This window comes from Rhinolophus sinicus, linkage group LG04 (genome assembly GCF_036562045.2).
Source record: "Rhinolophus sinicus isolate RSC01 linkage group LG04, ASM3656204v1, whole genome shotgun sequence".
NCBI lineage: Eukaryota > Metazoa > Chordata > Mammalia > Chiroptera > Rhinolophidae > Rhinolophus > Rhinolophus sinicus.
Window position 1 is genome coordinate 157161364 of NC_133754.1, and position 17956 is coordinate 157179319.

At 40.2% G+C, this 17956-nt stretch overlaps 1 protein-coding gene and 1 pseudogene across 5 annotated transcripts in view; one reads left to right on the forward strand and one right to left on the reverse strand.

The window, feature by feature from the left end:
* Positions 1-2119: 2119 nt before the first annotated feature.
* The window catches only part of UNC13B (unc-13 homolog B), a 173138-nt gene continuing 157301 nt past the window's right edge, over positions 2120-17956 (forward strand). For 3 of the 5 annotated variants that reach the window (XM_019729033.2, XM_019729037.2, XM_074330676.1), the window contains exon 1: positions 2168-2515. In XM_019729033.2, coding sequence (XP_019584592.2) covers positions 2494-2515 — 22 coding nt within the window. In that variant the 5' untranslated portion in view covers positions 2168-2493. Of the gene's footprint in view, positions 2516-17956 lie in introns of all 5 variants that reach the window. The other 2 variants (XM_074330677.1, XM_074330678.1) reach the window with 2 other exon arrangements.
* Positions 14870-15692, reverse strand: LOC109446133 (small ribosomal subunit protein eS1; annotated as a pseudogene).

Consider the following 17956-nt stretch of genomic DNA (forward strand, 5'->3'; position numbering starts at 1 on the left):
GTAGTAAAGTCCAGGTACCTTTTCATATGTCTGTTGGCTATCTTTCGTGACTTGCCTGATCAGGTCCCTGGCCTATCTTTCCATGTGGTTGTCTGTCATTTTGCTATTTGTAGGAGCTCTTTGTATATTCTGGATATGATTCTTTTGTTAGAGAAATCTAGTGTAAATACCTTTACCTACTCTGTAGCTTGCCCTTTTATTCTCTTAACAGTCGTTCAATAAACAGAAATTCTTAACTTTAATATAGTCCAATTTATCTTTTTGTAATGTTGACCTTAAAAATAAAATAGCCAGTTATTTTTACCAGCAAAAATGGGTTTATTCAGGATTAGCAGAGAATTGTAATTCAGGTCAAGCGTACTATAGCAGAAACTATAGGCGAGTCCAGCAAACAAAGCAGAGGAATGGTACTTTATAGAGGAAAAGGAGGAAGTTGGGAGAGGTGCTTTGAAAGAAAGTCCAATGGAGGAAAGAGAGTGGTAATAGCTTCTCATTGGCTGAAGTGCAACAGTTCCCATTGGCTTGGTTTGTTGCTAGGCAAGGAGAAATCGTCCTCCTGCTGGGATAGTAAAATAGAGACACTTCTTGTTGGGAATGCTAGGTGCATTCTTGTCCTCTTGGGGTATGTAGTTGACATTAAGTGGTAGTGCGTGAGAACTCTACCTCTTGGCTTCTGGATTCCATTTTAAATGAGGTTTTCTTTATTCAGTTTCACAATTTATGGTTGATGCATTTTATGCACCATTTAAGAAGTTTTTGACTACCCAAAGTAATGAATATATTCTCTTATGTTATTGTCTAAAAGCTTTATTATTTTACCTTTTATAAGTGTGGGGACAGAGCCCCAGAAAGTAGTTTACAGGCTCTCGGCCTCACGTGGAAAGGTGCTGGCTCGGATGGTGGATGGCCATCGGCTGTGGCTGATTGGCCGTCAGCTGTAGCCAGTTGGCTAATTGGCCGCTAGTATAACTGCTGTGGCTACGGAGGAGAGCCTAGGAGAGCCGAGGAGAGCCGAGGAGAGTCGAGGAGAGTGGAGGAGAGTGGAGGAGAGTCGTCGGTCGGTTAGCAGAAAAACGGACAGCAGGTCGCACGTCCAGTGAACCCAACCTCCAGTGAGACCATAGTGGTATGACTCCCCTACCTATGGCTCCGTGGGTGTTCCTTTTCGGCCTCACCATATCCTGCGTTCTTGTGTGGGGAGCAGAAGCAGAGACCCTGCAGGCCGCCACGCACAACAAATGGCGCAGCGAGCAGGATCTCCCGCACAACAATACGTCATCTGGAATAAATTTTGGGTATGGTGTGAGGTAGGAGTCAAGATTCATTCCCCCCACCCCATTGTTATCCATTCGATCCAGTACTTTTTATAGAAAACACTTTTGGGGCCACTGGATGGCTCAGTTGGTTAGAGCACAAGCCCTTAACAACAAGGTTGCCGGTTCGGTTCCCACATGAGCCAGTGAAGGTATCAGATTGGAGTCCCACATGGGCCAGTGAGCTGCGCCCTCCACAACTGGACTGAAAACAATGGCTTGAGTTTGGAGCTGAGCTGCGCACTCCACAGCTGGATTGGGAACAACTACTTGACTTGGAGCTAAGCTGTGCCCCCCCCCCCAACTAGATTGAAAAACAATGACTTGACATCCTGGAAAAACACACTGTTCCCCAATATTCCCCAGTAAATAAATAAATAGGCAACCAACCAAATAAGTTCACCTTTAAAAAAAAAGTTTATCTTCCCTCCATCCTTCAATCAGTAAATATTTACCCACTGATTACTGTATGTTTTTTAAAAGTAGGCTTTTTTTTTGCCATCGTTGCTAATTAAAACTTACTTGTCTTGTGGTACGATTTTGTGAAATTATTGCTATTACAAGTAAGTACGCCGTCAAGATATAAGGGATAGACCCTTTAAGGAAGTCCAATGGAAAGTCTTCAATGAAAAGAACCTGTTCTTGGGTTGAAGCCCGCTCTCGTGGGAGGAGCAGAGGGCTTCAATTCCAGGTGAGGAGGAAGCCCCGCCCCTCTCAGCTTTAAGCCTTATTAGTGGGCGGAGCTGCCTTCATTCTTGCACGTAAGGAAAGCCGAGGACCCAGACTCCTACTTGCTCGTGGAGGGGCGGGGTCGGTGGACTGGGCGTGAGTTGATTGGCTGGGAGGCGGGGCCACGGGTAGGCTATGTCCAGGCACTCGCACGGATCCCGTGTGGAGTGGAGGGAGGGAGTTCTGATCGCTCCTGCTTCCCAGCGATGGCGCCGCGGTGCCGCGCCCAGTCCCCCGCCTGCCGGCCGGTACTAATAACTATCGGGAACCCCCTCAGACGGTGAGAATCGGAGCGGGTCCTAGGGAGCGGCAGAACACTGCCTGCGACGTGGACCATGAGGAGCGGCCAGACCCGTGGGGCCGATAGCGGGAGCAGCCGAGGCACCTGCTGAAAGGAAAGAGGGAGCGGCCGGGTGCGGCGGCGCGGCCGAGGCTTGCCGGCGCCTCGGCCATGTCGCTGCTCTGCGTGCGTGGTGAGTGCGCGGACTGCGGGTGGGCCGGGGGTCGCTGAGGGGTCCCTACACGCCTCAAGTGGGCGTCCGGTTACCACTTTTCCCAAACTTCCCGTCCGTGCCTCGGGGGACAATTATGTTAACTTATTTATAAACATTGAAAGAGTTCTTTCTACTCTTTCTTGCTTTTCCTCAAGCTCCTATGAGGGACTGTTACCTCTCCATTCCGGTGGCCATGTGACAGTGTTCTTGGCTGGCAGGCCTAGGTCCTATGTAACAAACAGTGACTGGCCCTTTCCTCTAGTGAGAGTGGACGAGCGAGGAAACCGCGGATAGTTGATGTCTGTCAATAATGGGCAGTCTCCATTCTCCCTCCTCCCTGCATCGTAAAACAAAAGTGGGCTTAGTAGGTTCTTTTTATCACTCTTTGAACGCGTAGTGAGTGGTACAGCTGTCACATCCATTCTTCCAGTGTATTTCTTAGTTTACACTCTATTGCTTGTCATGTCCCCTGCTCCTTCCTTTTAGTCTAGGCTAAGATTATTCTCATATTCGATTTGCACTGGTGTGTTGGCTTCTCTCCTTTTTGAGCGGAACGTACGGAGTATGGAATATGATTGATTACTGATTGATTTATTTAGCTTCCATCACAGTAACTAAAAGTGAAGGGCCTTTATTGCTTTTTCACTGAGGACACTTGATCCATCTAAGAAGATATTTTAAGGCAAGAGCTTTGGGGTTTAAGATGAGGCAAGGTGCACGGATTAAGCTACAAGAGGGTATAGACTGTTTCTTACTGGTTTTTGTGTGCCTGACGTAGAAACTCAATGCTGGTTTTGAATGAAGGCAAGGACTGTGATTTTAGAGATTATTTGATCAGAAGAAGCATGGCTTGGAGTAGCCATTGAATTTGATCTTTGGAAATTCAAGTTACAGCCTGTCATAATTTGTGTTGAACAAGATGGGATAAGGTGGCTTGATTGTGAGTGCGAGAGAGGATGTATCCATAAGAGTCTTTTCCTGGCATCCTTTACTGGATAGTGGGAGTTCATGTTTCTTTTGGCTGTGTGGATTAGAAGCACTGTTGTTTGTGATCTCTCTGATAAGCGTTTTCCCCAGCTGCAGGCAAACGGAACTGCTTTTCTCTGTTCTCTTCCCCTGTTTTGTTAAATCTGTATTAACCCACAATGGATTTAGCTATTTCCGGGGATTATGAGACACAGAATTTTTCTTCTTTCAGGGTTGATTTTTCATTAATGAGAATTTTGCTTTGCTTTTAGTAAGACATTTCTCTCAGCAGCTGGGAATCTATTCCTTTAGATCCCTGCTGTTGAGTAGCAGGATTCAAGAGAGATTGGGTTTTGCAATGTCTCTTGGACAGTTTAAATCTCTACCGCCACACTATTACAGAGCTAGTTCTCATGAAAGACTTTTTAGGCAGGAGCACTATTAAACCGGAAATTCCTATTTAATTGAATTTAAATCACTTCAGAGAAGGAGCTGCTGCTGTTTTCATTTGTTCTAATATTGGACAGCTTTCACTGTCTAGAAATTCTGCTGTTTGGCTAACCTTTTAACCTTTTAATGTTCATAAGTCAAATTTCTCCTCTTTTGAACCTGGGGGATTGGAGTCTTGAATAGAAATCCTGAAGATTATTAATTACTGAAACAAGGAGCTGCCTTATGCAGAAGTATTCATATTAAATGGTAAATTACTCATCGTGGGGAAACTTACAGAAATAGATAAAAATAAATCTAAAATGACATTGCTTGCGTTATATTTTGGCAGTTAGGACTGTTCATGTTCTGAAAGAAGTAATGAATGATATTGTAGAACAACTCAATTTCTGTTTGTCTCGGGGTAAAATTGAATGAGAAACTTTTTCCTTGTAGTCAAAATTCAAACAGTTAACTTGACGTAGAAATTGGCAAACTGGTATCGATTTAATCCCGAACATCCCAATCAAAAAGTCACTTTCTTGATCTAACACTTTAATCATGACTTATTGCCTTTAGGTTAAAGGACTCTCAATATAAGTAGTCTGATTCTAGTCCTCCCTTTGGGCCCTACATTCTTGCCTACTTTATATAGATACTTTGCTCTGGCACGAACTTGATTCATTCCTGCCTCTGCACTGTTTGGCATTTGTACCCTCTGAAATAGTTTTCTTTCTATATTTTCTGCTTATCAAAAATGTATTCTTCCTTTCCCAGCTTATAGTCTACATTTTTTGTTTAAAAGTTCTTCAGTCTACAGTGATTTTTTAATACTCTTTAAACTCTTAAAACATAAATTATTTATGGTCTGAACAATGCCATTAATTTGGCAATGAGTTGTATACTGCCTGGCGACTAGCCTTGTACTGTTAGCTCATGGTGACCCAGACAAAGGTGATAATAGTACTTACTGGTCAGATGAAATATGGAATTTTGTGTTTAGTTTGGGTATTTGATTCTAAAAAGCACATTGAGAAACTAGAATTTCTTCAGAGAAGAATGATTAGAATAATGAAGAGTGTAGAAGCCATTTAAGGAATTGAGAGGTTTAGTTTTGAGAAGATTCAAAAGGGAGAGGATCATAATAGATGAAAATTGTTTATAAAACTGTTGCTCCGGAGGACAGAACTGGGACAAGTCGACCAATGATTCAAAGTCATAGGAAATGACATATTAGCTTACTGTAAGGAAGAACATAAACAATTACGGTTGTTCTTAACAAATGGAATGGACTACTTAACAAGGATTTTTTGAATAGGATGCTTTAAGCAGAGATTGAGTGGTAAGCGTGTTCTAAGAGGGATGTTGACATTGAGTGGGAGGTTAGACTTGAAAATTAAGAAACCACCCTTTTATAGAACTCACTCAATCTTTCTGCAACTATTTGGCACAGCTTTCCTCAGAATACTGGTATCTTTTTGCTTCCATAGGAGCTAGTGCCACATGAGCAATGCTAATAAACTAAATCAAGGATTTTCTTTAATTTTGGTGTTCATGACTAGTTTCTACAAACACATTATAAGCATTTTGAAAATAGAGTCTTTCTGTATTTCTTTGTAATTGCCAGTGTTTATAATTGAGCTATGGATTTCCCTCCTCTAATTTGAACCAGATGTGATCACAGTTGACTTGTTAAAAAATAAAAACAAAATATAGTTTTGGGGATTTAAAAAGCGAATATATTGTTAATCATTGACAATTGAGAAAATCCAGAAAAATGTAAGAAGGAAAATAAAAATCATCATAGTCCTACCACCCTCTCAACACCATTGTTAACTTTTTTGTTCCTAACTTTCATTGTTTTGTTTTTATAATAAAAGTAACATATATGTAGGATAAGAAATTCAAACAGTTTAGGATGTGAAATGAGAGGAAAAAGTTCTGTCCCCATTCCCATTCCTCAGAGGTAACTACTGTTTACTCTTTCTTGTATATCCTAGAAATTTTCATTACATCTGTGTGAATAGATTCTACAGTTGGATGTATACAGTAGTACTCAACTTAAAAAAAAACGCTCATATATTTTCCGATCAGCTTATATGAGTCTAAATCATTCTTTTTAATGGGTGTGGAGTGTTCCATTATATGAGTGTACATAATTTAACCAATTTCATATTAATGGACATTCAAAACTTTTTCATTTTCTATTATAAACAGTGCTACAATGAACATCTTTACATAAGGTTTTATATTTGGAGATTTCCAATCAGTTTTCCACCTAGAAAGCTGTGTGATTTGTTTATTGCTGTTTTCTTGGCATAATAATTATACTCACCTGGACCCATTAACAAACCAGGTGCCTCAGCATCTCAGATCAGCATCCTCTATTAGAGGCAGGTTTTTTACCAGTAGGTAACATTTTATGTTCTTTAGAGACTTGTGACAATTTGAAAAAGACCAAAGACCTCAGCTCTTGTAAGTTTGACCTGTGATTTGACCTGTACTTGTCTTTTTCATCGTCTTCGTATTATTTAAAAATTATTTTCCACATTGAACGTTTATTACTTGTGTTTTTAAAACAGAACAAAACAAAGTCACTAATGCTGAGAACTATACCAAGTTGATTTATGTTGTGATTTGCCTTAGAAAAGCGTATCATAATTTATTATCACTTACCAGCCATCTAATTAACTGAAAGGATACTATTGGGAAACTCTTAGAAGGTAAACTCTCATGGACACATTGATTGTGTATCAATTCTAGCCCAGGAAGACCCAAAGATAAACATTTGACCCTTGAATAACACTGGTTTAAACTGCACAGGTCCATCTATGCACAGATTTTTTCAATAAGCAGATTGGAAAATTCTTTAGAGACTTGTGACAATTTGAAAAAGCTCTCAGATGAACATTATGATTTTCTTAATAACATTTTCTTTTCTGTAGCATGCTTTATTGTAAGACTACAGTAGATAATATGTATAACATACAAAATAGGTGTTAACTATTATGTTATCAGTAAGGCTTCCAGTCAGTAGTAGGCTATTCAATTTTGGGGGAGTAGAAAGTTAAACACAGGGAGGTGTTAGGCAACTATGACCCCTGAGTTGTTCAAGGGTCAGCTATTTTGGTTTACTGTCACTGTGGAAAGTAGGAATAGTAATGATTTCAGAGTTTTCAGGCATAAGAACAGATTGGTCAAGTACTTCTCATTTTCCCCTGTGGGGGGCAGAGCCAGGAGTGCAGTTTCCAGGCTCTCTGTCTCACATGGAAAGGTGCTGGCTCAGGTAGTAACTGTGATTGGATGGCCATCAGCTGTGGCTAGTTGACCGTCAGCTGTAACCAGTGAGCCATTGGCCACTAATATAACTGCCGTGGCTATGCTAGTAGCAAATGGGGGCTGGCAAGAAGCTGGTGGCTGAGTTAGCAAGCGCGGATTGCAGTTAGCACGGCGGATTGCAGCCAGCGAGGTTTGTTGGCAGAAAGAAGTGGACAGCAGGTTGTGGATAGTGTGGCTCCTGCTTCCTCTGTCTCCAACCCAGCTGCCAGCGAGAATATAGTGACTCCCTTACCTGTGGCTCCGTGGGTGTTCCTTTTTGGCCTCACCATATCCTGGGTTCTTATGTGGGGAGCAGGAGCTGAGACCCCGCCTGACACCCGGCATGACACCCCCCAACATTATTGTCACCTGCCTCAGCTTACTTCTTGCTGCTGGGTTTACATCACATTCTATTCCCCGCCTTTACAAGTGGAGTTGCTGCTGGGTTCCTTTCGCTTAGCTATGGCATCAGGAAGTTGATTGTACCTTGTCTGAACCAGGCAGCAGTGAAGGGGGAAAGGACCAATTTCCTTTGCCATAGATAGCTGTTGTCATAAATTGTTCTCTTCCTTATAAGCAATACATTCTGTAATTGCTTAGTTTCTAAAAGTGGGGTTTTGAGAAGTGGTTCTCTTTAGGCTAGTAGGCTGAGTTTTTATCCTGTTTTACCTGTGCTGTGTACTTCAGACTTTGCTATGTGAGTTTGTTTAAAGTTTGGGCTATGTATTATTAGCAAATATTTGTTGAGTACCTTACCTTCTCTGTGCCTGTTTATGGTACATATCTATATAGAAGATAAGAACCCAAGGAATCTAGATGTTTTATATAAAACATCTCCTTTCCTATATAAACCCAGAATCCTTTAGGACTATTAGATCTGACTTGGGATAAACAGAATAAGGTCCTGCTGGAGTGGGGAAATACTGTATTTCTTTTTTCTAACTTTGAAAGCAAGATTCTTTAAGTTTGGGGAGTATTTTATATATCCCTTCTAGTGGACTGTGTATTAAAAGTCAGAGAAAATTTGCTATTTGTATATATTTTTTTATTGATTATATGTATGGAAAAGTACACAAATCTTAAGTGTATGGCTCACTGAATTATCACAAAGTGAACACACATGTGACTACTACCTCGGTCAAGAATAGAATACTGCTGGGCCAGCCCGGTGGCTCAGGCGGTTAGAGCTCCATGCTCCTAACTCCTAAGACTGCCGGTTCGATTCCCACATGGGCCAGTGGGCTCTCAACCACAAGGTTGCCAGTTCAATCCCTCGAGTCCTGCAAGGGATGGTGGGCAGTGCCCCCTGCAACTAAAATTGAACATGGCACCTTGAGCTGAGCTGCCGCTGAGCTGCCGCTGAGCTCCCGGATGGCTCAGTTGGTTGGAGTGTGTCCTCTCAACCACAAGGTTGCCAGTTCGATTCCTCGACTCCCACAAGGGATGGTGGGCTGTGCCCCCTGCAACTAGCAACGGCAACTGGACCTGGATCTGAGCTGCGCCCTCCACAACTAAGATTGAAAAGGACAACAACTTGACTTGGAGAAAAATCCTGGAAGTGCACACTGTTCCCCAATAAAGTCCTGTTCCCCTTCCCCAATAAAATCTTTAAAAAAAAAAAAAAAAAAAAGAAGAACACTGCTAACAACCCCGGAATCCCTCTTTACCTTTCCTCTTAGTCATTACTCCCACTTCCCCAAGGGTTGTTATGTGACTCCAGCACCATAGTTTAGTTTTTTTTTAGTTAATAAACTTTCGTCAGGTCCAGCGCAACACAGGCAGTGAGGGTGCGAGAAGGGGCGGCTTTGGGTTAAGTTTTTAAGAAATAAAGAAACAGAGACTTAATGCAGTTAAATCTCAGAGGGCCAAGGGTCTCGCAGCCTTGAAAAATGGGAGCCCCGAATTGGACCGACTGACGGCTTTGATTGATCAGCATACAAGGAAGTGGCATTGTTTTAGACACTGTCTGTGAAACTCTTTCACTACGTCAGAAAATTACCTCAAACCGAAATTATTTGTCCCAAAACAGCCAAAGCAGAGAGTCCCATGATGACTAAGGTGCAGTATGCACCTTCCTGGGGGGCAAAGTCTCTCATGTTGAAACAATTCTATAGAGCTGAGCAGAGAGAGCTTGATCTAATCGCTCCAAAGACGTCTCACAATTAGGTGAGAGGGAGTAGCCAGAGTTAGCAGCAACTTTTCTCAAGCCTGGGGGAAGGGGAGGCAAGGCTCCTTCCCAGATCTTCCAACACAGCTCATGGGGGTCTCTGCGGGGTCCCGCCTGGCTTGAGTTGTTCCCCCCCCGACCCCCCACCCCCGTGGGGAATCTTACTTGTCATTGGCTGCAGACCCTCTTTTGGAGACCAGACAGAGAGACACAAGATGTAACAAATTCAGTACCAGAGAAGTACAGTCCCACAGACTCTTTTTTCCTTAAGGAAAGGTGTGGGGGGGACAAGCAGCTAGGCTGTTGTGTGACTACAAACTTTATCTTTTTTAGAGAAGTTTTGGGTTCACAGCAAAACTGAGCATGACCTTTCACCTGTTTTTGAATTTTTTAAAAATTAAGGTATAATTGACATCCAGTAGTTTCCCCCCCCCCCCACTTATCCTCAGGGGATGGGTTCCAAGACCCTCAGTGGATACTTGAAATCATGGATAACACCAAACCCCTTATATACTGTAAGTCCTCACTTAATGTTATTGATAGGTTCTTGGAAACTGTGACTTTAAGCAAAACAACATATAATGAAACCAGTTTTACCACATGCTAATTGATATAAACAATAGTTAGGTTCCTATCGCAGTATTTCTGGTCACAGAATCACCACAATTCTAAATAAAGACCCTAAATTCATCTAATAGTAAACATTGAAATATATGTGAGCTATACATACAACAAAAGTCAATAACATGTAAGAATTCTTTTCTAACCCACTTATTCCAGTTCAGGGTTGTGGGTGACTGGAGCCTATCGCTACAGCTCAGGATGCAAGGCAGGAGCCCACCTGGGACAGGGCGCCCTTCCATCACAGGGCGCATTCACACTGGCTCAGCTTGGGACAGTTCAGACATGCCAGGTCACCTCACCTGCACAGCTTTGAGGTGTGGGAGGAAATTGGAGTACCCGGAGAAAACCCATGCAGACAGAGGCCCTGGCTGGGAATTGAGTTTTTTGTTCTCAACGTTATAACGAAATGATGTTGAACGGACTGATGTTATTCGAGGACCTGCTGTGCTATGTATTTTCCCCTATACGTGTGTACCTGTGATAAAGTTTAATTTATAAATTAGGCACAGTAGAGGTTAACAACAACAACTAATAATAAAATAGAGCAGTTATAACAGTATACTGCAATAAAATTTACATGAATGTGGCCTCTCTCTGATAACCAGTCTGATAACTTAGGTGGCTACTAGTGGGCCATAGCGTATATAGTGGTGGATACGCGGACAAGGGATGATTTACACCCCAAGCAGAATGGAGTGGGACAGTGTGTGAGATTTCATCACTCCAATCAGAATGGCAGGCAATTTAAAACTTATAAATTGTTTATTTCTGGAATTTTCCATTTAATATTTTTGGACTGTGGTTGATCACAAGTAAGCGAAACCACAGAATAGGGAGGACTATTGCTTGAACTTTTCATGAATAGAATTATACAGTATTTCTTTTGGGCTGGCTTTTTTTGCTTGACATTATGTTGTTAGATGCTCCCACTTGATGCATATAGGCGTAGTGTACTTCATTGATTGTATCTTGTATGAATATACCACAGTCATTTAAATACCTTTGGTCGACATTTGTTTTTTTCCATGTTGGACTATCATTTATTATATATACTCCACATGGTCTTGTACTTTTGTATCTTTTGGTCCTACCACGTATGTATTTCTGATAGGTGTATACTCGTATATATTTGGGATTAAGCTTTCTGGGTCATTGGTTATGTGTGTGTTTGACTTTAGTGGATAGTATAAAACAGTTTTTCAAAAATCTGTCAATTTATTCTCCTAGTACTGTATTTCTACTATTGCTTTAAAAAGGAAGAATGGCCCTTAGTTCTCATCTTTTGGCTAGGTTATCAAACCACTTCACAGGCATTAATACATATTTTTTAATGGTAATCCTGCAGGCTTGATAATGTCCTTTTTTTTTTTAAATGACCTGAAGAGATCCATTATATTCAAAATTATTTCTCAACATTTAAGCCTAAAATTTGTGGCCATTATTTCATTGAAAGAAATACTGAGCTCATGTTTATGATGCCGAGCAAAGGTAGTAGCCTAGTAGTCCCTCCATGAATTTAGTGGCATTTATATACGTTTTAAAAAGGAATACAGTTTTTCTGAAGAAATTATTCATTCAGCAATATTTATCAGCTTTATATATGTTAGACACCATTAGGCACATTGAGAATATAGAGGTGAAGAAGACGGATATGGTCTCTGCCTTCACAGAGCTTACAGGCAGTAATAGAGGCCTAAAGAAGATGACTTGAAAATATAGGAACACACTGAGGTAAAAGCAAGGACAAAACCAAAAAATCATTGAAAATCTCATCCCTCGATACTACTGTTTATATTTTGTTTTTAAAACTTTTTTATTATGGAGAATTTAAAATGTCAAAGTAGATAGAACTGTATAATGAAACTACGGGTTCTTGTCATCCAGCTTCAACATTATCAGCTATTTAATAACATTATCCAGTCTCCCTTCTTTATGTATTATTTTAAAGCAGATCCATACATCATATCACTTTCTTTGTAAATATTTCAGTATGTATCTCCAAAAGATAAGGATTAAAGAAATAACCACAAAACCAGTATCACATTTTAGAAAATTCTTAAGTCCATTAACTATCTGGTGTTTGGATTTCCAATTGGTTCATAAACATTACAGTTTTTTTTTGTTGTTGTTGTTGTTTTTTTTTTTTTTTTTTTTTTTTTACAGTTTGTTTGAATCAGGACCACAGTAAGTTCCACACATTGCTATTGGTTGATAGGCCTTTCATGTCTCTTTCAATCTGTAGGTTTCATCTCCATCTCTCATACTCTTTGCATTTTATTCTTTATAATTTATTTGTTGAAGAAACTAGATCATTTGTTTCCCAGTCTGGATTTTGTTGATTGAATCCTTGTAGCGTAGTTTAAGATGTACTTGGGTCTTATATTTCCTATAATGCTAGAGTGTATGTATACAAACTATTTTCTCCTAAAGAATCATATAAATAGAGAAAAACAGTTCTTAGTCATTAGGAAATATAGATTTCCAAAAAGAAAAAAAACACATATATTTTTTTCCTTATTGTTGCTTCTGTTTCTTCTATTTCTGTGCATTAAGTACTTATTTGGGACTGTGGAGAACAGATAGTCCTATGGATTGTATTGGGCTATTAATTTTCTCTTGCAACTGTTTATTAATTTCTACAGTTTTTATTGTGAGTGATGCTGAGAAGAAAGAGACTAAAGGGCAGTGAGTGAAGAAGCTCTGCCTGGCAGCTCAGGAGGGACTGGCAGTTGGACAGTGGGAAGATAATTGCTTTTATGTGATTCCAAGTGGGATGAAGATGATTCAATGAAAAGCCTAGCTCACTTATATGATTACTATCTATTAGTTATAAGCCAAGTTTGTAGAGCCTTCCTCTGCAAAAGGGTAAAGGAAATCTGCTTGCCAAGGAGAAGGGCGGTAAATGATATAAATAGAAACGTCTATATCTACTTCATTTCAGCTATTCACACCCGTGATCACATCATAGAGCGTGTCACTCCTTGGCATGGTTCTCTGCTTTTGTAATCTTAAGCTTCATCAGCTATCTGATCATATTCTCCAGCCTGTCTTTCTAGCTTTAACTCTCACTATGCTTTTACTACTGTGATATAGGTAGATGTTAAAAGCTTTGGTAAATGTATCAGCTCCACCACTTATGAACCTCACCTTCCACATCTTTAATATTTGTACATCCATTCAAAATATGTATTAAGCTCTTATTCTTAATAGAGTTTAATTCTATTAAAGGAAGATACAGAAATAAAATTAATGAGTAATCAAATTTCAAATAATGATAAGTACAGTGAAGAAAAGAAAGTAGGGTAAAGTGACTGAGAGTGATCTGAGTGGGAGAACTATTTGAAAGAAGGTTATCCAGGAAGGCCTCACTGAGGAGGTGACATTTGAGCTGATACCTGAATGCTGAGAAGGAGTAATCAGTCAGAGATCCAAGGTTTTTCAGGCAGAGTGAATTGGAAGCAAATATTTTGAGGAGAAGGAGAAAAAGAAAAGAGCTATTGGAAGAAAGGATGGTATACAGAGAGGTAGGCAAAGACTAAATTATATAAGATCCTATAGTTTATACCAAAGAGTTTGCATGTTATTCTAAACAGCATTGGAAGTCATTGAGTTGTTCTAACCAAGAGTGATATTTGGATTTATGTTTTACAAATGGCAAGTTTGTGGTGAATAGAGGAAGGTGGGAAGCCATGGCTAACAACATTGGAAGCAGAGGGCCCATTTGAAGCATCCAGGTGAGAGGTGGAGAGTCGCTAATGGAGTAGTCCAGCTGAGAGATGGAAAATGGCTTGACTGAGGATGATAGTACTAGAGGTGGTGAAATTATCTACAGCTAAGTGTTGCTGAGATGATTGGTGTGCAAGTGATTTGCACTATCCCAAGCATAGAGTGAATACTATCTTAATGTAAAAATAGTATTAATGGTCCTCATCCGGCTCTGTGACATCTATTCATCTAAATCAGGAAGCTGGAAGTCAACCTAGACTTCTCAATTGAGGAAGAAAATACATAGGGAGAAAGGGAAGTTGTCAGGTTCAGTTGAGTTTATGGTGTCTGTAAGATAAATTACATATAAGATATGTTGAGTTGAAAGTATCAATAATCTTGCTGTAGATGACTCTTGAAAATGGTACTTGAAAGTGTACATTTGTGGCTTGTTAGAGATAAATATTTAAGAGTTGTAGGTATTTAGTAATAAAGACATTAGCTTGAATAAAATTGCCTATAGCGGATAAAAGAGGAGAAAAATGAGCTAATGTAGCTAAAGGAATGGACAGAAGAAGCATTGATAGGTGTGGTCAGAAGCACAGGAAGATGGAGGATGCTGTGTCAGTGTCTGAATCCTAGAGTAGAGGGAGTTTCAGGAAGGAATTATCAGTTGATAGAGATGAATGATACTGGTTGAGGATAAAACAGCATCATTGGATTTGAAAACTAGGGCAGTTTCATTAGAGTAGTGTGAGGGTAGGCATCATATTACAGTGGTGGAGAAGTATTTGGGAAGTGAAGAGGTTGAATCAGCAAGTGTAGGCTACATATTCAGAAGTTTTGCGATAAAGGGAAGGGTTGAGGGTTGTAAGAGAGGAGATCTGAATGTTTAGAGCTTGAAGAGAAGGAATCTGTAAAAAGGAAAGTCAAGATCAGAAGGGGATAGGGAGAGATGATAACTGATTTCTCAATAAAGTAGGATGCAAGATTTGTCAGCTGAAAGTAAGGTGGTGGGGATGACTTCGCGAGCTTGAGGCGAGTGCTGAACGTTTTACTCATTTAGTCGTTTTTTTAAAAACATCACAAATAGGTTTTATTTGTCATCATTGAAAGTCTGGATTTTAAACAGATTCATGGATTGAGGGCTCATATCCATTGGCTCGTTCAAGTTTAGCACCTGTCATTCCCAGTAGCTTGTCCAGAACTGGTACCTTCACCATGAAGCTCCATGAGTTTTCCCAATTCAAACTTGGGCTTCTTCAGTGTTTTGACTTTTCTAGCAAAGACATCATGGAGCGGATAAACAGATTGACAGGCCTTTTCTGTGTCTTCTCCAATGCCACCTGGAGTCAGTTTGCTGACCACTTCTTTCAAGTCGTTTGTCTGCACCTCTCAGGTCACGATTTCCATCATCATCCAGATTTGACAGACCTGTTGATGCTGAGCCTAAGAGATCTTCCAAACCTGATTAGTGTGTGTTTTTTAGTAAAACCACCACAGAATAGATGAAGCAAATGGCCATCTGTAGTCTTGATGTGAATGTGAGCTTCAGTCACGTTCTGCCATTTTTTGACCCTGGAGCATGTTCTATCACGGGGAAGGTCCAGGCCGTGGAAACGAGGACATTTTTGTCCTGAGCATCCTCAGTAATTAGCTTGACTTTTCTAAATGCAGCTTCATCTTTCTGCAGATCAGCGGGGCTCACTTCAAAAACAGGGCCCTTGAGACCATCAGATACCATTTTGGTTCCTTGAGTTCTAGTGACTAGTGTTTTCCCAGTATTTCTTCTATTGAACATAGCTGGTGCTTTCACATCATACCAGTCTTACTTAGAAAATGGGTCAGCCACTTTCTTCTTGGCTCCCTTCTTGCCGCCATCATAAGGTGCCTGTTCTTGCTGACACCATGGTCCTGTTCAGAGAACCAAAACGGCCATTCATTCATTCTTTCAACAACTATTGTACTTGAGGCAGAATTGTGATAAAAAAAAAAAATCCCTTGCCTTCTTGCAGGTTATATAGATTAGTGAGGGAGCTAGACATCAAGCAAAGAAGAATTATAGAAATTAATATAAAATTACAACTAGGAAACAATACAACTGTGTTATAAAGGAGAGTACATGTTGTTACGAGAACTTGTGATAGGGAAAGTTACTAACTCAGGTCAAAGAAGCCTTACCAAATGAAGTGAAGATTGAACTGAGATGTGGAAGAAGAGGCCTTAACCAGGTGAGGGAAGGGATAGAATATTCTAGGCAGAGGAAATAGTGTGTGCAAAGGCCTTGCACTGAGGAGCAAGAGCTGAAAGAAGGCAAATGTAGGTAGTGAGCACAGAGGAAGGGAAAACATGGGTCAAGATGAAGCTGGGGAGATAGGCAGAGCCCAACTATACGGCTTTGTAGGCCACGTTAGAGAGGACAGCTAGTAGGCATGAGACTGAGGGAGGGGCAGACGGATGGAAGTTTGTAAATGAAAAGCATGGGATGTGTAATTATATTTGAGTTTGAATTGTTTTTCCTTCCACTGAAAACTTTTGGCAAGCCTCTTGACTTTTAACGCACAATTTAAGTGTTTTTAAGCCACAGTAAAAAGTGTTACTATCTGTTCAATGTACCTCATAGAATTGAGAATTAAACTCTTAAGTGAGATCATGTGTGTGAAATCCCTTTGTAAGTTATAACAACTTTTACTCTTGGATAGTCCCTTTTTTTCTCTCTTTATAGAGGCTTACGTGTTCTGAAACTTATAAACAAAGAGGATGTGATCTGTTCCATAGACATACGGAGCATTTCACTATGGGTGAGGCATTGAACTAGGCACCCTGGGTATAGAAAATAAGTAAGAAAATGGGCCTTGCCCTCAAGAAACTAGGAGCCAAGATGGGGAGACAGCCATGTGTATAACTAAATATTTTGCAAGATACAGTTTGGTAATTTCTAAAATAGAGGAACAAAATAAAATGAGGAGTAGAAGTGGAATGTTTTAATTCCAGCGGAGAGACAGGAAAGGCCTAAGCTGGGAGGGGAAGAGGAAGGAGGTCGAGGTGGAGTCAGGTTTTTCATTATGGTGTCATTAACTGGGATAGGAAACAAACAAACAAAATAACAGCTTCTGTGGAGATGATGATTCGGTTTTGGTACATTTGAGGTGCTAGCAGTCCGTCCGTGTGTTGCAGTTGGAAACCTGACTTGAGAGATCAAGGTTAGAGGTGTAGATTTGATCTGTTTGTGCATCTGTTGGGTGGAGGAATGGCAGGGTAAACATTTACTCAGCATGGTCATCATAGTGTAATGCATTTCATTGATTACAAGATGCCAGAGATTGTAAGATGCATCCTTATTTTATGTACCACTGAGAAACAATACTAATGATTGAGCTATGACGTATTATTGTTTTTAAGACACATTTTGACTTCAGAGTTCTTAAAATATGAGAAAATGTCCCACCATCTTAGAGTCGGTGAAATGCTGCAGCTAACATTTAGTAAGCCTTTACTCTTTGTCAAGCTCTGTAATAAGCAGGTAAGGATCAATATTTCTCATAATAACCTTGTTAGTTTATCTTTATTAGTATTTTCATTTTATAGATGAAGGCACTGGGCCCGCAGAAGTTAGTACGTTTATGTACCATAAAGCTGAATTTAGAGTTTTCTGACTTTCTATATATACACAATTAATAAGTCTGGATAGTGCTTTGGAACATGAAAGAAGTCGTATTTTGTAAGTAATGTTTAGGGGAAGATGACTGCACTGTGGGTTGCGAATCAGTCTCACTACAGCTGTGGTTTCTGTTTGCTTGGTATGTATTCGGGGGTAGTATTATAGCAGGCGTTTTACAGCTAGAGAGTTCATTATGGCTCTAACTTAATAGTGCTTGCAACTTGAATTCCTTTTTTTTCTTGCAAGGACATGTGGTATAATGGAAAATCCAGGATTTTGGGTTCAAGAGAACTCTGCTTTGAGTCTTACTAGGTAACGACAAAAATTTTATCCATAAGTCTCTTAACTTCATTCAGAATCATATTCTATCAAATGGGAAAGATACTGTAATACTTGTGCCAGTCTCACTGGATTGGAGTGAGGGTCAAATTGACAGTAGAAATGAAAGTACCCTTGCAGTTTTAAAAAACTCAGGTCATGTATAGTGGTAGGTACAATGTTGTGAAAAGCTTAGGAGCTGAAAACTATTCATAAAGCTTGACCTACGATG